The 21,328-nt window shown below is 39.9% G+C and overlaps 1 protein-coding gene across 1 annotated transcript; it reads right to left on the reverse strand.

Moving 5' to 3' along the window:
- Positions 1–2,251: 2,251 nt before the first annotated feature.
- Positions 2,252–11,752, reverse strand: LOC311487256 (uncharacterized protein). The gene is made up of 18 exons (XM_084543460.1): positions 11,658–11,752; positions 11,435–11,569; positions 11,241–11,350; positions 10,109–10,204; positions 9,873–9,977; positions 9,715–9,741; positions 9,496–9,564; positions 9,207–9,284; positions 9,066–9,107; positions 8,824–8,928; positions 7,295–7,372; positions 6,905–7,009; positions 6,669–6,773; positions 5,401–5,505; positions 4,392–4,487; positions 4,139–4,243; positions 3,237–3,311; positions 2,252–2,698 (listed from the first exon to the last, which is right to left on the reverse strand). The coding sequence occupies exons 2-18, from the start codon at positions 11,451–11,453 to the stop codon at positions 2,585–2,587; spliced, it is 1,434 nt and encodes a 477-aa protein (XP_084399586.1). The 5' UTR covers positions 11,454–11,569; positions 11,658–11,752; the 3' UTR covers positions 2,252–2,584.
- Positions 11,753–21,328: the final 9,576 nt, after the last annotated feature.

Raw genomic sequence — 21,328 nt, forward strand, 5'->3', positions numbered from 1 at the left:
CCTGGATAAATCCATAACCCAGTGTCTGGTGATGTCTATGCATTCCAGACTTCAGGCTGTAATTGACTGCAAAGGATTTGCAACCAAGTATTAAAAAGTGAAAGTTTGATTTATGATTGTTAATTTGTCCCATTATGTTTGGTCCCTTAAAAAGTGGGAGGCACATATACAAACTGTTGAGCACAGTATACACAACCATTATCTCACATCTTTCTAGTGCAATACTTAGTAATACAACTCCTATTGGAGTTTGTTGTTTTACTCATGATATTTATGAATGTCAATGTCAATATATATATTTAACCTCCTTAACACTCCTTGATCTGCATATCTATAGAGGCTGACCTCTATGTTCTTTCTGTCCAGCTCTTCTCTCAGTGCCTGGAACCATCTTCAGGCTGACACTCAAAGACACTCACTGGAATTGTTCCTCCACTCTTCAAAGTTGCTGCTGTCACCCCTATACTGAAAAAACCTGGTTCAGATCCTAATGACTACAATAACCTCTGCCCCATCTCCAACCTACCTTTCATCTCCAAAATCCTTGAAAAAACTGTTGCTACTCAACTCCAGTCCCACCTATCTCACAACCACCTGTATGAACAATTCCGCCACAGCACAGACACTGCTCTTCTAAAGATCACTAATGACCTCCTCATGGCAGCTGATTCCAGTTTACTCACAATTCTCATCCTCCTTGATCTGACTGCAGCCTTTGATACCATCTCTCACTCTATCCTCCTCAGCAGATTATCCTCCATTGGCATCTCTCACACCCCCCCCAGACTGGTTTCACTCATATCTCTCAGGCCGTATTCAGTTCAACCAACTCAAGTCCTTCAGATCCCAGGCTTCTCCAGTTACTTCAGGTGTCCCCCAGGGCTCTGTCCTGGGGCCCCTCCTCTTCATCACCTACCTCCTGCCCCTTGGTAATATCTTCTGCAAATTCAATATTCACTTCCACTGCTTCGTGGATGACACCCAGCTCTACCTATCCACCAAACCAACCTCCACCCTCCCTCCCTCCTCCCTCATCACCTGTTTATCTGAAATAAAATCCTGGTTCACCTCAAACCTTCTAAAACTAAACAGTGATAAAACAGAACTCCTCCTCATGGGAACTAAATCCACACTTTCCATAGCTGACAGTTTTTCCCTCACAATCGACAGTTCCTTAATCTCCTCCTCCCCCCAGGTTAAGAGTCTGGGTGTCATCCTCACTATCATTTCAATCTTACATCAATAACGTTACCCGGTCTGCATTTTTCCACCTACGCAATATAAATCGTCTCCGCCCCTCTCTCAGCCCCCACACCACTTCCATCCTTGTTCACAGCCTTGTCACCTCCCACCTTGATTACTGCAACTCTCTCCTCTTTGGCCTCCCCCACAAATCCCTCCATAAGCTTCAACTGACTCTGCTGGTTCTTCACTTTCCTGTCAGTGTCCTGTTGTTTCCACTGTTCATCCACTGTTTCACCTTGTTGTGTCATCAGCTAAGTAGAGAAGAGAGACAGAACAGAGAGGAAAAAAGAACCAAGTTCCACAACCTAGTCAATGTTAAAATGAATGTATCAGTGTTCAGCTCTGCCTCAGACAGCAGAGGATGATAAGACAACTAAATGGAGAAGAAATAAACCTCTGGTTTCTGTTTCTGCAGCTGTTCCGTCCATTCATTCTCAGTCGTCTTCTTTCCCTGGAGCTGCTGTAGATCAGATTGTTTGATTTAATAAAGGTGACAGCTCTAGTTGTAACCCTCTGGTTCATGGTAACCCACTCTACTTGGTTCTTAGAACAGTAGTTCAGTTCTCCGTCTTCTATCTCTGTGTTCCAGTATCACCTGAGTTTGATCTCATAACTGGTAACTAATGACAGCAGCAGACTGATTTGGATAAAAAGATGAACCTCTGTGATGTTGATCTTTCTCTCCATCTCTGCACTTCAAACTTTAGTCAATACATTTAACCAGACATTATAGTCCAGAGAGATTCCTACTTCTGATTGGTTGGAGAGGGTGATTAAAACCCTATCCATGAACAGTTTAAGCTTAAGTTTAAGTTTTGTTTCAGGCAGTGACCTGATCTAAGAGTGAACATGAACTGTTGAAGCTTCACGCTGTGTTTCCTTTCCAGTCTACTACAGTCTAAACTGTCTGAAATAGAAGAGCAGCTTTATCATTGATGCTTTTTGTTAGCTACTATAGAAACTATAAAAGCCAATAATAACTCTAAAGGTATTAGGCGTTATTATGCAGTTCAAACTAATGGCAGTATGTGGCAGTGAGGATGGGAGTTCTGGGAACAGTGACCTCTTCTTAACAATCAATACTTCATAGTTTCTCCACTTCTTCCTTCTTCTATGCAACATAAAACATTTACATCTGTTGTCCTGGGTTTTTACATTCTGACATTTTACACTAAACAACTATTAAACTATTTATAATGAAATGAAATCTTCTGACTCTTGACCCTTGACCTACTTTAAGATCAGACTGAGTGACAAAATGATACTGGAAACAAATCAGTGTCATGTAGAGAAGAACTGAGTGGACGACAAGTCAGTTGTTGAGAAAGTTAATAATGATTCAATGAACCTCAGTTTTCATGGAGTCCAGCTGACTCTGCAGCCTCTTCACTTCCATCTCAGCGTTCTGTCGTTCCCGCTGTTCTTGTGCTGTTTTACCTTGTTGTGTCACCAGCTAAGTAGAGAAGAGAGACAGAATAGAGAGGAAAAAAAAAACAAGTTACACAACCGAGTTAATTTTAAGATGAATGTATTAGTGTTAGGGGTGTAACGGTACACACAAGTCATGGTTCGGTACAACGGGGAAAAAGCTACAAAAACTCGCACATGTATAAAACTATCTTTTTTCATTTATTTAAACAGACACCAATAGACTGATAAAAAAACTAAAAACCACTTCCTGTTATAAAAGTAAAAACTAAAAGTTAAAAATACTCATATCGGGGTGATGTTGTCTTTGTTTGATGTTTGATGTGTGAAGCTGGCAGCTTTTATGCTCATTACCATCACCTGGACTGAAGTGAGGACAACTTTTTTTTTGTTTAATAGGCTACACTCAGACGTATTCACCGTATGACTGCATGCACTGAAGTATGACGCCCATACTGTGACACCGCGGGACGAATACATGTACCGTTACATCCCTAATCAGTGTACGACTCTGCCTCAGACAGCTGAGGATGAGGAGTCAGCTAAATGGAGAAGAAATAAACCTCTGTTTTCTGTTTCTCCAGCTCGTCATTCAGGGCCTTCAGTTCATTCTCAGTCCTCTTCTTCTCCTCCTGGACCTGCAGCAGATCAACTTGTTTAGTTTCAAAGAGTGACAGCCCTGGTTGTAACCCTCTGGTTCATGGTAACCCACTCTACCTGGTTCTTAGAACAGTAGTTTAGTTTTGAATCACATGCATGTTCTTGCACACAGAGACTGGTTTGATTTGCTTGATTGGTTGTTGTTTGTTTGATGTTTCAAATCTACATTTTGTGTTATTAATTGTTCTGCTAAAAGTTTTATTGCTGAACAAATCTACTTTTTTGCCTTTTCTTGAAGTAAATATAAATGGGTTGAAACTGACCAGTGACACCACAGATGTTACGATAGTTAATATTATTAAAATGAAAAAAATGATAAAACAAATGTATTTAAGAGATGTGTTATAATATCCCTCAGTAATAGTCAGGTAACACAACAACATTGTATTTATTTATATAACTCTCTTGAGGTTCATTTTACAATTTTATTCATTGAAATCAAGGGGTATACTGACAAAGAAAGGCCCAGAGGTCCACACAAAAACTATTAAAACTAATATTTTCATGGAAAATGAAGCCTAACAATGTAACCAAGAGATGAGAAACAACTTGGATGACAGATATATAGCTGCTTTAAGGCCCGGGTTGAAAACGACCAGTTAACACATTGGTGGGTTGTGAAAGCTAACACAGGAGGAGTTAAACTATTTATAATGAAATGAAATCTTCTGACTCTTGACCCTTGACCTACTTTAAGATCAGACTGAGTGACAAAATGATACTGGAAACAAATCAGTGTCATGTAGAGAAGAACTGAGTGGACGACAAGTCAGTTGTTGAGAAAGTTAATAATGATTCAGTGAACCTGAGTGTTCATGGAGGACAACTGTCTCTTCAGATTCTTCACTTCCATCTCAGCGTTCTCTCGTTTCCGCCGTTCTTCTGCTGTTTCACCTTGTTGTGTCACCAGCTAAGTAGAGAGGAGAGACAGAATAGAGAGGAAAAAAAAAAACACCCAAGTTCCACAACCTAGTCAATGTTAAGATGAATGTATTAGTGTACGACTCTGCCTCAGACAGCAGAGGATGATGAGACAACTAAATGGAGTAGAAATAAACCTCTGTTTTCTGTTTCTGCAGCTTTTCCTTCAGTTTATTCTCAGTCCTCTTCTTCTCCTCCTGGAGCTGCTGTAGATCTGCTTGTTTGGTTTCAATCTGGAAGGACAGTCAGAGGACAGTTAGAAGTCTGGACTGAGACCAGGAGATGCACAAACTACAGTTTGGTCTGAGTTAAATGATGGAAGACATAAAGAAAATGACTCATTCTGCATATCAATAGAGGTTAACCTCTATGTTCTTTCTATCCAGCTCTTCTTTCAGTGCCTGGAGCAATATTCAGGATTGTCGTGTTTTCTGTCATGGTTTAGTTTCTTGGGTTTCTATTTATTGTATTTTGTTAAGTTCTTGGTTTTTCATAGTCATGGCTAGTGTTTAGTTTTTCTGTTCTGTTTTCCTGTTTTATTTTGTTGTGTTCTGGATTTCCTGTTTGTGTTACTCCATGTCTTTTTTCCTTTTGATTAGGTCATTGGTTTCACCTTGTGTTGTTTCTTGATTTGCTTCACCTGTGTCTCGTCACCCCTCTGTTCCTCGTGTGTGTATATATAGCCCTGCCTTCCCCTTTGTTCCTTGTTGTGTCATACTGTTAGTCTGCAACGTTCATGTGTTTGATGTCAGTCGTTTTTTCATCTCTTTCCATAACACAGATTTTCATGCCAAGTTATAGTTTTGATAGTGTTTTGATTTTTGTTTTTTCTTGGATTTCCTGCGACCTCAGCAGCATTTTTGGTTTTGTTAGCTTTGTCTTTTTTTGTTAATTAAAAACCCTTTTCGCCTGCATTTTAAGTCCTGCATTTGGGTCCTAAACTCCCAATACCCGCTATCCGATGTGACATGGATGAGTCAAAGACACACTGCTATTTATAATGAAAATGTAATCCTCTGACTCTTGACCTACTTTAAGATCAGACTGAGTGACAAAATGATACTGGAAACAAATCAGTGTCATGTAGAGAAGAACTGAGTGGACGACAAGTCAGTCATTGATAAGTCAGTTAATGATTCATTGAACCTTAGTTTTCATGGAGTCCAACTGACTCTGGAGGTTCTTCACTTTCCTCTCGACTTTCTCTCGTTTCTGCTGTTCATCCACTGTTTCACCTTGTTGTTCCTCCAGCTAAGTAGAGAAGAGAGACATGGAGAGGGTAGATGTGACTCTTGCTTTTAATAGGAATAGGAGTGACTTTACATCACAGGCACTCCTCCTGTTAAGTTAGGACAGTTGGAGAGAAAGTTAGGGTGTATTCACACCTGCCTTGTTTAGTTCGATTAAAACGAACTCAAGTTCGTTTCCTTGCTTGGTTCGGACCTTTTTGACTGGTGTGAATACAATCACTCGAACTCTGGTGCGAACCAAACAAGCGGACCGAGACCCAGCTGAGGAGGTGGTCTCAGAGCGGTTCCTACCGAACCCTGGTGCGGTTCCTTTATGGTGTGAAAGCAGCCCGACCTCGATCCGACCCAAGTTGCAAAAATCTACCTTTTTGGATTTGACGAGCTCCTGTAGTTTCCCGTAGTTTTCGCGCATTATGGGAAATGTAGGATAGCCCAGTGACACACACAACAGAGAGACACGTGAAGCAAACAAACGCAGGTAGGTAGAGATGAGCCGTTGCAAAATAACGAGCATGATATGGTTAAACTCATGTTGCATCAAACGGTCTTGACGCTCGAGCACAAGCTGTAAGTTTATAAACCATATTGCTAGCATAATAACAAGTAGACCTACAGTACGCAAAGTCTCCATTGTAGCCTATTTACTTGGGACATTTGGCTTCCTTCTTTACCCCGCCTATACGTTTACCAGCCAATGGCTGAACGACCTTAGCACATGTGTTTTTGTTTATAAATTCTGGTCCGGTTGCAATTAATCACAGTGTGAAAGCGAACCGCACTAAAAAAAAAAAAAGAAAAAAAAAATTGGTCCGGACCAAAGCAAGTGAACTAACGGACCTTCCTGGTGTGAATACGCCCTTAATGATTCATGGAGTCCAACTGACTCTTCAGATTTCTCACTTTCTTCTCTGCACCCTGTCTTCTCTGTTTCTCCAAAGAGTCAAGAGATCCATTTTTAAAGTTTGGGACTGATTTCACAAGACGGCAGAGTCAACAAATTAATGAGTGAGCAGTCAACATGGAAATAAAATCTTCTGACTCTTGACCTACTTTAAGATCAGACTGAGTAACAAAATGATACCAGAAACAAATCAGTGTCATGTAGAGAAGAACTGAGTGGACGACAAGTCAGTCGTTGAGAAAGTTAACAATGATTCAATGAACCTTAGTTTTCAAGGAGTCCAACTGTCTCTTCAAGTTCTTCACTTCCCTCTCAGCGTTCTGTCGTTCCTGCTGTTCTTTCGCTGTATCATCTTGTTGTAGCTTCAGCTAAGAGACATGAAGAGAGTAGGTGTGACTCTTGCATTTGTTTTTAAAGAATACAAGTGATTTTACATCACGGGCACTCTTCCTGTTAAGTTAGGACAGTTGGATAGAAAGCTAATAATGATTCAGTGAACCTTATTTTTCATGGAGTCCAACTGACTCTGAAGGTTCTTCACTTCTATCTCAGCCTTCTCTCGTTGCTGCTGTTCTTCTGCTGTTTTACCTTGTTGTAGCTTCAGCTAAGAACAGAAGAGAGACAGAACAGCAAAGACAAAAAGAATCAAGTTGCACAACCTTGTCAATTTAAGATGATGTGACCTCTTAACAATCAATACTTCATAGTTTCTCCACTTCTTCCTTCTTCTATGCAACATAAAACATTTGCATCTGTTGTCCTGGGTTTTTACATTCTGACATTTTACACTAAACAACTATTAAACTATTTATAATAAAATGAAATCTTCTGACTCTTGACCCTTGACCTACTTTAAGATCAGACTGAGTGACAAAATGATATGATGAACCTCAGTTTTCATGGAGTCCACCTGACTCTTCTGGATTTCCACTTCCTTCTCTGCATCCTGTCTTCTCTGTTTGTCCTTCTAAGATTGAAGAGATACATTTTTAAAGTTTGAGACTGATTTAACAAGACGGTACAGTCACCAAAATAGGAAGGAATTATAAGGGAGAAGTCAATGTGAGAAGAGTCCCTTCAAATAAATGGTAGTGTCACTTAAATAATTTTGCATTCTCCAGAGTTTTCTACATTTCTGTTTAAAAATTATTTAAAACATCAGTGTATTTTCATACAAGTCCTGAGAGTTTTTAAAGAGAACCAAGAAAAACACATGAAAACTTAGGTGTTGGTTTATTCAAGAAAATGAGCCAACTGCAAAAGTAACTTCAAGGCCAAATGTGAGTGCATGTGTCCAGAAGTCTTTCCATCAATGTAATGAGACTCAGGTGTGGTTCAGTTCCTGGTTTAGTTGAAATAAATCAGGGATTTGTCTCAGTCTGATCTTCACAACACATGTTTGTGGACAAACGAGCTTTCTGAGGAGCTCAGAAAAAGAGTTGTTGTTGATCATCAGACTGGAAAAGGTTCCAAAACCATCTCTAAAGAGTTTGGAACCCACAAATAATCCACAGTCAGACAGATTGAAGATGACTGTTCCCCTCCACAGGAGTGGTCCAACAACAAAGATCACTCCATAATAGTCTGAGAGGTCCCAAAGGAACCCAGGGGAACTTCTAAGTAGCTAAAGGCCTCTCTCTCATTGGCTAATGTTGATGTTGATGAATCCACTGAACAACCATGGTGTGATGGACAAAGACACTGCTCTCCAAGAAGAACATTTCTAAACATCATGTGGACAGGATAGAAGACTACTGGGACAATTTTTAGTGGACAGATGAGACCAAAGTAGAATAGTTTGGTTTAAATGAGATGAAACAACACTGCATCATTCCAGCATCAGGACCTCATCCCTCCATCAAACACGGGGGTGTTAATGTCCTGGTTTGGGCCTGTTCTGCTGCATCTGGACCGGGACGTCTTGTCATCATTGATGGACCAATGAATTCTGGATTCTACCAGTGAACTCTAAAAGAAAATGTCAGGACATCTGTCCATGAGCTGAATGTGAAGAGAAACTGGGTCATGCAGCAAGACAAGAAGAACCAAGAACACAAGTGGTTCTACAAAAGAACGGTTAAAGAAGAACAAGATGAATGTTTAGGAACGGCCAAGTCAAAGTCCTGACCTTAATCCAATAGAAATGTTGTGGAAGGACCTGAAGCAAGCAGTTGATGTGAGGAAACCCACCAACATCTCAGAACTGAAGTGGTTCTGTTCTGAGGAATGGACTAAAATTCCTCCGAGACGAAATACTTTCAGGACTTTTGTGTAAATCCACTTATGTTTAGAATAAGTTTTTTTTTTTTTTTTTTTTTATGTAGAAATGTTTAAAATCCATAATAAAGGACATAATAACTTCCTTGCTGGTGAAAACTTTGTAATAAGTAAAAATAAAAGTAAAACAGAGATATGAACCTTCTTTATTTTGTCCTGCAGGATCTTAATGTTGCTCTGGGCCTCCTCTCTCCTCCTCTGCATCTCCTCCTGGACCTTCTGCCTGGACATGATCCACCACTTACCCTGAGAGATGAGAACGACATTAAAACAAGACGTCTTGGAGAACATGACAACAGTCTTCAGAGAACTTTTCACATAGTTCTGTTTGTATTTCTCTGCTGAGCAGTTTCTTCTCTATATCTCTGTGATATTGTACTTACTAAAGAGAGAGAAGGATGAATTGGAGCAGCACAGCTTAGCAACTGAAGATAGATTAGAGGGAAAAAATAATAATATAAAGTTAAACAATCAACAACTAGAGTTGGTCTGTATTAGAAATTTAAGTGAATAATGAGTTGAACCTCGTTGAGCTCCACCTCCTCCTCCATCCTCTCTGCATCATCCAGGAGCTGCTGCAGCTCAGCTTGTTTTTGTCTGAGCTGGAAGCAGACAGAAGTTAGTTTCAGTTTCTGTTTCTACATAAATGACTCTGAAGCCTCAGCTCCACTCACACTCCTCCTCTTTACCATTAATCTGAACCATTTATTGAATTAGCTAGTGAGTGAGGCCTAGACACTTCAGTATAATATCTGAGCCACAGTTTTATGAAGGCAGTGTATTGATAAAAACCTCATATTCTTTATTCTTCACCTCCGTCTCCAGAGTCTGTACTTCATTCTCAGCTTTCTCCATCTTCTGCTTTTCCTGCTTCGTAGGTTGCTGGATACAATGATCCAAAGGCAAATAAATATAAAAGAAATGAAAATAATAAACATAATGGATGCACATTACCACAGTGATGGCTTTGATTGTGCTTTTTCATATTGTAGCAGCTCAGTGTGTTATGACACTTGTATCATGAGTACTCACGTTAACAAGATCTTGGATTTTCTTCAGCTTGGATGGAGAATAGAGTAGAAAAAAATGTACAAAGTTACACAACCAAGTCAATTTTAAAATGATTGTAATCCGTGTACGACTCTGCCTCAGACAGGATGATGAGACAACTAAATGGAGAAGAAATAAACCTCTGTTTTCTGTTTCTCCAGCTCTTCTTTCAGGGCCTTCAGGTCGTCCTCAGTCCTCTTCTTCTCCTCCTGGAGCTGCAGCAGATCAGCTCGTTTGGTTTCAATCTGCAAGGACATTCAGAGGACAGTCAGACGTCTGGACTGAGACGAGGAGATGCACAAACTACATTTTGGTCTGAGTTAAACGATGGAGGACATAAAGAAAATGTCTTATTCTACATATGGATAGAGTTAACCTCTTCCTTCTTTCTGTCCAGCTCTTCTTTCAGGGTCTCCCCTCTATTCTCCTCCTGCATCTGTTGCTCCTCCTGCTTACACCTCTTCTTCTTTGACTGAGGGACATGAACAGAGACATGAGACATGATTTAATGCAGATAAAACTATTTCATGGTTCCTCTTCCTTACCAGTTCACTCTTTCAGTTATTAACCGGTTAATATATTTGATCCATGAGTTTCTGAGCCTTCTACTTCATCCACATAATCAATACTTCCATAAAAAAAAAGAAAAATGTCATCTGCCCCATTTATCCATGCTCTGCAGTCACTATTTGCAAGATGGCTGCCTTCATGGCGTTTTCAGTACTTTTGCAGGAAAACCTTTGACAAATCTTTGATTTCTGTTGTGACTGACATTTCAATACGAATATTTACTTGATTGAAGCAACCGATAATTACCTCATACTCTGCACATTATGTTAGAGTAAAACACATAAGTTGTGGATCTTTTTTTATTTTTTTATTGGCCACTTCAGTAGATTTGACACATCTGTTACACGTCTGGTACATGCTCCAGTTGTTGTGCAGTGACTGTAGTCTAAAATCTAAAATCATGGCTGCTGGGAGGATTTTCATTTTCCGGAAGTAGTTAGAGTAACAATCTCAAACACTCCTTTAACCCTTGAACACCAAAGCCTCATAATATCTGTGTGGCCCATTTTTCCAGAATACCAGGACTTTTGATATAGTTATTTACAGTTTCCTGCGTGCTATAAGAAAGTAGTAAACTTCAGGGAGAGACACAAGTGAAATTTTTATAATGATGCCATACTGGCTGTAAAGAGCAACCTCTCAGCTTTTAGAAACTATTGGGATTCATCATTTATCTATTGGTGAACCAGAGCTTATGATGAATGCAGTGTTTAAATAGTTTATATAAAGACAGGTTCCTGGACCTGGAACTTTTTCCACCACAAACTGAGGGTGTCACCATATCAACCAGGAATTAAATGTTTGTCAGCATACACTGCTTTAACACTAATCCAGATTCTTTAAATCTTTAACCTCTTGTCTCACAGTCATATGATGACAGGAACTGACTGTCCTCTTTTATTTGGACATAAATCTTGTAATCCTGCTTCTCAACTTACTTGTACCTTCTTGTCTTTTTTTGGTAGTTGGTCGTTATCTTTCATGAGGGGCCTTCCGACTCCTCCTCCATCTTCAAAGGCTCCATCAATCTTGGTGCTGATTTCAGTACCTTTATGAAAATGAAATGAAAGTGAAACTAAATGGTTTCGATGAAACCCTCAGTGACTGGTAACTTGCTCAATCTGTGACTTACTTAATGTGTTTTGTCTCATTGTGTGTATAAAAAGAATGACTCCTAAAATTAACAGGAGGATGCAAACAGCCAAACTAATGGCCAGACCGACTATTAGAGGGGTGCTACTGGACTGGACGTTGAAGAAGAAGTCATCTGAAATTATAAACCACAAAAATAATATAAACTGGACTGTAGATAATAAAAAAAAAAAAAGATTAAATCACAAAACGTCATGTTCTACCTGGAACATGTATGTGAGCCTCTCTGGTCTGGTTGATGTTGTTCTGTTGGACTCTACAGGTGAAGCTGTTGTTGTGTCTCTTGTCCACAGTCACTCTGCTGCTGACAGTATAGAGGTCATCAGGACCTCTGACTGTCTCTGGAGGTCCCGCAGAGAGCAGGTTTCCCTCAGCGTCCAGCCACAACACCTCAGGCTCTGGATACCAGCCTGCAGACTCACACTGTAACACCACTCCTCCTCTGTCTCTGTCCATCCCTGATAAACTGATGACGGGTGAGGAAACAGGAACTGAAGCTGAGCACAAGGAAGAAGAAACATGGTTTTAGGATTATTATTATTAATCCAACTGAAATATGTTCTTAGGGACGTAAATAATGTTGATGCTCATCATGTCTTTACTCACCAAAACGTAGCTGAACAAAAGTCTGCTTCCCCAGTACTGGAATAAAACATCTATATTTTCCCTTGTCAGAGAGTTTCACTTTGGAGAGTTTCAGTGAAATGTTTCCTTTCTTCAGCTCATCAATGAACAGAGACGTTCTCCCCTTAAACGATGCATGCTTTTTATCCACGAGTTCTTCATGAGAACGTCTCACATGAACAAATCTGGGGTTGAGATCGGGCCTCGTCCACTCCACCGTCAAGTCAGTGGCATCTTTGGCAGGCTGCAGGTGACATGGTAAAACCACGTCTTCACCAAGAGTTGCTACTATTGGTTGAGACGGACCAATCAGTTCAGACTGACCTGGAAATAAGAGAGAGTCTGTTTAAAGTGTGAACTGAGTTTGTCTCTGTAGACTTGATCATGACGAAACTATCTGACAGAATCTGAGGCACCTCTGACGTCAGTTTGTGAAAGTTTTCTCCACGTTTTTAGTCCAGTTTACCTTTGCAGACGTGTGTTAGGAAAAGATGGGAAACCAGCACAGTGAGAGACGAGAAGTAAAAGGTACGTTGCAGATCATCCATCTGCAAAAGAATCACTGAGGTCTGAAAGATAAGTGACAAGAAAATGAAGAATATTGGGTCAAAATACATTGATTTATACTTAAGCAAGATGCGCATAACAGTAAGCCAACATAAAAAAAATACAAATATATATCAAATCAGAAATGAAACACACACCTGTTTGGTGAGCTCTGGTTTTGTGAGAGAAAGTTAAAAAAAATAAATAAATAATTGACAGTGCCACCGTGGGAGTATCACCCAAGGAATATTATTTCATATAAACTATAAAAGAATTCAGGTAGGCTACAATAACAATCAATCAGAAGACGAGACCCTAACCCACAACAAATAATAAAAGAGCCAATCAATATAGATGGTTCACCAGTAGAGAAATTGTGAGGTATCTCAGGTAACAGATGCTGTAAAGAAGATGAAATACACCCCGAACCCTTCAATGGAACCAGGGGTGAACTAGCAGGTTTAGACAACAGAAGGCTGGAGACAACAATGTAAAAACGACACACAGAAAGTCAGACGTTAAAAGACAAACAAAGAGTTCCGACATGTCACACTTTCAATTTGTTCCCTTTACTGTAGGGGTTGTTCATCAAGTGTGTGCAAATACTTCACTTAAGATGAAGCCCTTTCTACCATGATACGTCAGTCCTGAAGTACAACTAAAGCACTACTGCAATACACACTCATCTGAAACGACAGTCCAAATCCTCTGGACAGCAGTCAGTTAACAACTTTACCAAACGTCCTGCAGTAACAGAAAGAAGGAGGCTGCACATCAACTATTAGACTTTTAGCTGCAGGACACGGAGAAGGCTTCAGAGATATACCAGCTACACTATCATGTCTAACAACACACTGTGGACTAATATTAAATGCTATTGATGGTGCTGAGATACTGCCTGTTTTTATACAGGCTACACACACACACACATATATATGCAGCACACCATATGTAGCACATGAGCTGTCTGTTGTCAGCACATTGTAACAGATTGGACTGATAAGCTCATGTGTTTAGGTTCAGTTCTGTTGCTGTGGTTTTAGAGCGTGTTTTTTTGTCCTAGATGTCAGTGAATGCACCATGAGAGATGGAAGTTACAGCAGAGCAGAGTTTGTTGAGCGAAGGCCGTATGTTAGATGATGGTGTTGACGTGGGCTACAGTCGACAGTAGCCCGTGTTCAAGCTTAAGTAAATTTGCAGAAAATCCTCCGTAGCTTCCTTTGTGAGACGCTACAATATGGATTCAGGTCAAGAATATAGATTTCACTGTTGCAAAGCATTATTTCCTACTGGGTTTTTATTAGCAACATCGCCAGCGAGTAGAAAACTTGATTTTTCAACATATAACAATTGACTTTAAAAAACTTGAACCTTTATTTTACAGTGGGTTTTGAAGCTGCATATGAGAACCCTCCCGTTAAATCTAATGCTAACTCTAAATGCAACCTATCCAGATGTATTTTGAAGTTTACTAGTGGAGAGGTGGACTGTGAAAAATGGTGAAGTATCTCATGTAAAAGTCATCTCAAAACAGGAAAACTGGGGTTGAACAGGGAAGCAGAGAGGTCCAACCGACACTTTATTCTCACAGTTTCTAAAAAACAGAATAAAAAAGTGTTTCTTGTTTATTGTTTATGGGTATAAGGCCACCCACTGGCCCCACTGGAGGCCACCCATAAACAAAAAGAACATCCTAATCGCTGTAGAACAAATGTTGGAACAAAACCCCTCATTAATTGACAGTACAGTGCGATCACTGACAGTAACATTCCAGCCCGAACCCCCTAAATATGAAGGCTTTACCAAAGAATATGTCAGTAATTAGTATGGACTACCTTGTTGGCTCAACTAAACTTAGACATTAGTCATAAACAAACCTGTGAAGACTTCCTGATTACTGCTTTAGTCACAGCCACTCTACAGATCGTTCCTTGGACTAATCCAAACATTGTTTTATACTTTCACTTTTATAAAATCCCTCAGCTCTCTGATAGGTCTCTGTCTCTGTTACATACCGATCAGGCAGCTGGTTCTGACTCCAGCAGAGGGGGAAGGTTGAGGGACGTCCAGAGGAGAGGACCCACAAGAAGGCGATCGACAAAAGTGCAAATAGATAGACGGAAAACAACTAAGAGAGATAAGCAGGAGGAAATGGAGGTGAATGATTTACATACTTCAAGTAAGACTGAAACAGGTTGGGTGAGTGCTCAGTGTCAGATGCTGATTGGCTGGATATGACAAAGTAATGAAAACAAACACAGACACCCAGAGTCTCATACTTTCACTTTCTTCCCTTTATAGTGAGTTTTGATGCTGCATATCCTTAGCCTAATAGCATAATTGCCTAAGTCATTTTTTGACTAACTGTTACAAATAAACAAACAAACAAACAAACAAATAAATAATACCTATGTGCGTGCTGTTTCTTCTTGTTTTCCAAAAATGTTCAAATATGACTTAGGCAATTATGCTGTTAGGCTAAGGATATGAGAACCCTGCTGTTGGGACAGTTTAATACATTCACGGTAAGGACGATGTTTTAAATAATTACAAAGTTTATCTATCAGAATCTATGCATTTAAATGTGTCATGGGGACAAACACTCGCTAATCACAGTCTTCCTGCTCAAAAAAACAAACAATATATTGAATATTGAAATTCAGTTCATGTGTGGATATTAAAAATAAATTCAAGCTGCAATCAGCGATGGGTCCTCACATCCTTGCAACCCTCCTGGCTGTGTTGGACCCTTATTCATGTTAGGTTGTGACTCTCTCTAACTCTGACTAATATCGAAGCAGATTCTCCAAAGACAAGTTTGTTAAAATACAAAATGGAGTGTATGTATATGTATATAGAGTATGGATCCAAGAGAAATGTTTGTATGTTTGTTTGTAGCTCTTGGAGGATTACATACGGATAGTTTACGAAGATTTTGGACATGTTGGGGTGCTTGTTAGACATTTTTTAATGACCCTGCAAAACACCATACAAAAAGTGTTTTACATTTGTGAGCAAAGCTTCATGAGTTTTCAAGAATCCGTGAACACTGAACAATGATTGAAATCAGCATGACACAGACGTAAAATGGACATTATATGTTCTTATGGCTTTGTGTGATCACATTAGTGGTGGAGGAGTACACTATGACCATCCCTGAATATGGCCAAATAACTGTATTCAGGCCTGCGCTCTTGTCAAACATGTAAAGTTTCAGCAACATTGGACAATGCGTATGTGATTTACATCAACTTCCTGTTTGAGGCGGTGTAACGTCGAAACAGTAACAGAGACTCAAGCTTTTAATACGTTTTTATCAATAACAACTCCAAAGAGCGCTGCAAAAATGCGGTTTCTTCCTTCAGGAGGAGTTCATTAAAGTACAAAATCAGAAAATGTCTAAAAACAGGTAGGTTAAAGATGTCTAACTCCATGTTGGTTAAAGTGTTAATTTAAAGTATACAAATGTGCGCTTTTGCCAGTCAAAAAATGGCTGATTTAACGTATGATACATGTGTGTACCTACTTCATGACCATGAGTGAAATGTAGTTCAGGGGCTTTTTATTATTATTTTTTAACCCGATGGCAAATGCTGTAAAAGCTATCTGTTCTGGTTTATACATTTCTACAGTCTTCATCCACACATAAACAACATCTCCTGATCAGACATGTTTCTGAGACAGATTAAGTTGTCCATGTGAAAGTCTCTCTAAGCGGATGTGTTCAGGTGAAGACTCAAAAACCTGTCGCCAAAGAATCCGGGTCTAAGGAGAACGGTTTCCAGGGTACCATACCGCATCAAGACATCCTCTTCCCAGCGGATGATCAATTCGAGGAGGACCAGGTCGCCTGATAGGTGCAATCTTTCCGGGTCGCACCACGCAAAGATCGAGTGGGAGGTGTTGCGGCTCTCCTCAGCAGGTGATTGAAATTAGACTAATCAGCAGCACACGTGAAGGAAAAAACGCACCATTTGACTGGGTGCAAGGCGGCGCAGGATGGCAGAAACAAAGCTAAAGAAGAACTTCACCAATTAATCAGCGCATGGGATGAGGGTCAAATCAGAAGGGCTACCGGTGAGATCACGTCTCTTCATTGGACTCTGAAATGTGATCTCTGGCTGTGTCGTGGTCTATGTATTGAGGTAAATGAATTGTACTGTCTGTTGTTGATGGGAGAGATTAACATGTTTTGTTTTTTTTTGCAGTAAAGTTCAGTTTAAAGTAGAAGTTATCATTTTTTTTATTTTTTATTACAACCTTTATTTAACCATATAAAAAACCCATTGAGATCAAGACCTCTTTCACAAGGGCGACCTGGCCAAGAAAGGCAGCAGCACACACCATAGTGATCAAGACAGACAAACAACAAACAACCAGAAAAAATCAAACATAAAAATATAAAATATTAAGATGCGAGAAATAAAGTGCAGAAGTTGCAGGTACAGTACCAATTTAAGAACATAGGCACTGCTCAAAAGATTTCCATTGTCATTTTCTTAAAATAGAGCGGAATGCTTCCGGTGAAACAGGTTCTTACATTTTCAGATTGGAGGGCATTCCAAGCAGAGGGGGCAGAGAAACTGCATGTTTTTTTACCCGTTTCAGTTCGAACACGAGGAGCAGAAAAATGCAGAATGTCATTTGATCGTAGGGCATAACGGCTTCTAGTTCTCCGAAGAAAAGTGCATAAATATGTGGGAACCAAGCCAAGAAGAGCCTTATAAACTAGAGTCATCCAGCGTGTATAGTGTCTTATATCCAGGGAAGGCATGCCAGCTTTTGCATTCAGTTCACAGTGGTGGGAGAGGCGGCTACAACCAGTGATAAACCTCAGAGCACAGTGATAGACAGGAGTCAAGGACTGAAGGCAGCTGGTTGAAGCTGACATATACACAACATCGCCATAATCGAGTACAGACAAGAAAGTAGCTGACATCAGAAACTTCGGAGCTCTGAGGGAAAAACATGATTTGTTTCTGTAATAGAAACTGAGATTCACACTTAATTTGGAGATTAAATTTTTAACATGTAATATGAATGAAAGTGGGGCGGCACAGTGGTGAGGTTATTAGCACTGATGCTTCACAGCAAGGAGGTCACCGGTTCGATTCCATGGGCCAGCTGGCTGTGGAGTTTGCATGTTCTCCCTGTGTCTGCGTAGGTTCTCTCCGGGTACTCCGGCTTCCTCCCACCATCCAAAGACATGCTCATTAGGTTCATTGGTGATTCTAAATTGGCCGTAGGTGTGAGTGTGAATGGTTGTCTGTCTCTGTGTGTGGCCCTGCGATGGACTGGCGACCTGTCCAGGGTGTACCCCTGCCTCTCGCCTGATGACAGCTGGGATAGGCTCCAGCAGACCCCCGTGACCCTTAACAGGACTAAACGGGTTTAGAAGATGAATGAATGAATGAATGAAAGCTCCTCATCAATTATGAATCCCAGGTACTTAGCTGGTGACCAGCTCTAGAGTTTCACCCGAGACAATTCTGATTGTGGGGATATTCTCCAAGGGAACAGATGCATTGGAAAAAAAATCATTAGTTTGGATTCATCAGCATTTAAAACCAGTTTCAGTTTCTCCAGACGAATCTGCACTGCATCAAAGGTGGACTGCAAAAATTCAAATGCCTGAGCAATCGAATGTGAGCAGCAGTAAATTATAATATCATCTGATTTTATCATCAACATTTATTTAGGTATTAAACTGTTAAGATGTATGATTTGTGCATATTTCATTTCTTTGGGTTTCCTACCTTATTCACCATAAAATATTTAAATTGTAAATCAAGATGTGTTAAAATCGTGTATTAAGAATAGAAAATAGTAGATGGAGTGTTTGAACAGTATGCGTTAAAATATAGCGAACTTTTGCTTCATTAAAATGCAAAGTAAAACTACTCAATTTATGTATAAAAAATAAAGCTATTTATGTTAAAAAATGGTTGTTAATCTAGAGTAAAATCGGTTTAGTTAAAAGCTAAAAAATTAGTAGTTAAAATTATGATAGAAATACATGTCACGTCTAAACTGTATAAAATAATTTAGGTTAGAACATAAGGTATTAATTTAAAAGTAAATGGTTAGGTTTCTGTTCAATTCCTAATTTACACAGTACTTAACTGGGTTGATATTCATTAAGATAATGGTTGATGTGTGTTTAAAATACACTACTTTTAACCTAATTAAATGCACTTAACTGAAAATGTGTTTGAATGTACTTACCTTGGTTGATGGAAAATGCAGAATTTTGCTTACATTTGTTTTATTTTGATGTTTAAAGGTTTTTCACCTTACTTGTTTATTTCTGGACATGAATTCATCATTAGAGAACCACCAGTCCTTTAGAATTTTTATACCTGCTGCTATATTAGCATTGTCTCACACATTTCTGCCACAAAGTAAAATAAAATGTACAAACGTCAGTCTATAAATGCAAAAGTACATTTTTATTTTAAAATTTTAAACACATTTATGTTTCTCAAACTAAAAGATAAAATTTACATCTGGATTTTCATCTGTTGCTTAGAAAAAAAAATCCTGTAAAAGTCTTTTAAACAAACCAACGTTCACATCAAACTTGACTAATCCAATAAAATGGAGCCAAGTGTTTCCAGAGACTTTCTCTGCAGTGTGTGGTTTCTGCAGGAAGATCTGAGTCGTGCTGTTTCTCATCTAGAATGTTTGCTGTTTGATGGATTACTGAACTTTATTGAAGGAGTTCAACTGGGAACTATTTCACTGCAGAGTGGCCTGGACTCTGTCTCCAGACTTCCAGGACTTCAGGTCCGTCCACACCAGGAAACCAATGCCAGGTTGATGGCTACCACAGCCTCTACGCCATAACTGTAAATGTAGTAAACCCAAAGGTCACAGAGTCACAGTCAGAAAATAATAATTAGAAAAACTGAAGGAAAAGTAAGAAAATGGAAAATATAACAACATCAATGAAACATCTAGAAAGACTCACAGTAACAGACTCTCCAGTCTTGAGTTCCATTAATTGATCAAATGTGTATGTGATAGGTTCTCTATTGTTGACCTGTACTTTTAACTGACGTCCTCCCAGTGGTTTGTCCTGCAGGACGGAAATGAAAGACAAGAAGAAGAATGAGACACAGAGACAGGAACAAATGAATGTTGGTGTCTATTAAATCTGTTGCATCAATATGTTCTATGAAAAAAAAAAATAAAGAAAATAGATTTTGACACTTAAAGCAACATCACCTGATCAGACATGTTGATGAGACGGATATATTTGCAGTTGGGATCAACGATCACAGTGATGTCTCCTGACGTCTCCTGACTGTCTGAGCTGCTGCTGTTCTGCTTTGTCAGAGAATTATGAAGATGTTCAAAGTTCAAGGTTCTTTATTGGGCATTTGTGCTTAAACCAACAGTCCAGGCACATTGGAAATCTTGTGCAGGGCTCTCAGAGTCAACAGTTTAGTAAAAAGAAGTATAAACTACAGAAATCACTATACAACAAAAAATAAATACAGAATAGTGTGTTAGTTCAGTTCCTCTGACTGGGAGGAGACGACATCCACAGATTAGTCCTCACTGACGCATCAGCAGCTTCAGTCCCTTCTGGAGGAGATGGACAGTGCATACACAGATCTCCCTCTCCAGTCAGCAGTGAGATGGCTGAGCTGTGGAAAAGTTCTGGAGCGATTTGTCAGCTGCCTTGATGCTATCAAGGCCTTTCTGGCTGAAAAGGGCCAAAAGAATCCAGAACTGGAGGACGAGAAGTTGTGAAACTTATGTTTTTCGCACACATTAAAGGTGCAGTAGGCAAGTCTTATAAAACTAACTTTCTGTCATATTTGCTGAAACTGACCCTATGTTCAAGTATAATTGCATGAAGCAGGCCATTTTAAAAAAAATTCAGCTCCTCTGGCCCCACCTAGAGCCTGTAGAGTGATTTGCAAGACATCCACCGCTCCACATTCAGATGCACCAATCAACTCCAGGGGTGTATCTAACAGAGTGTCAATCACTGCTCATGGACACGCATTTCATAGCGCCCTCCCCTCCCTCCACCACCTCGACCTCGCCGTGGGCGTGTAGAAGGAGCCGGGATGTAATCCTCGTCTGAGGCCTGTGCCTCAGCTTCACTCTCAAACGTCTAACCACATCAACAGGTAGCGGTCATATATCTACCACATAGCAAACTGATAAATCTAAACTGTGGAATAAAACGCCACAATGAATGCTTCTAACTGTTACTGATAGCAAACATCACCGATGTAGGCTACTTTCAGAAACATCCTAACCTTGGTTTTGTCCTAAAGTTGACTATTGCTAAATATTTTGACCTAAAATTATTTAGCAATAACGAAGGGTATTATAAAAACTATTTTGTTGTTGTTACGTCGGTGTGTTCCATGCTAGTTTGTTTACTTGCTCTCTCTCGGTTCTCTGCTCGTGCACAGTATTCCAGGGCCAATATGCACGCGCTCTATCGTGCACAGCTCTCCTTGTGGGGGGAGGGACTTGGGAGACCGTCTTGGGCTTTAGCGGAAAGTGGGGAGGGACTGAGAAGTTGTCGATGTTCAAATTTGGATCTTCGCAATCCTGCCTACTGCACCTTTAAAGGACACCTGAACAGGCCCAATCTGCAAAGGTGCAGGACATGTTTGAGACATGGATGGCTTTTGTCGGTAAGCTGGCAGTATTCTCAGATGACATTTCCACCTCCACT

The sequence above is a fragment of the Chelon labrosus genome, assembly GCF_963514085.1.
Source record: "Chelon labrosus genome assembly, chromosome: 1".
Taxonomy (NCBI): domain Eukaryota; kingdom Metazoa; phylum Chordata; class Actinopteri; order Mugiliformes; family Mugilidae; genus Chelon; species Chelon labrosus.

Bases quoted from the DNA above. Each gene is read 5' to 3' on its own strand.
- LOC311487256 (XM_084543460.1), bottom strand. The intron at 9,978-10,108 runs GTTAACTCTATC...ATGTCCTTGCAG, and splicing joins TGGACAGAAAGAAGGAAGAG to ATTGAAACCAAACGAGCTGA. The intron at 2,699-3,236 runs GTTTATTTCTTC...TTCTCTACTTAG, and splicing joins TGGAGAAACAGAAAACAGAG to CTGGTGACACAACAAGGTAA.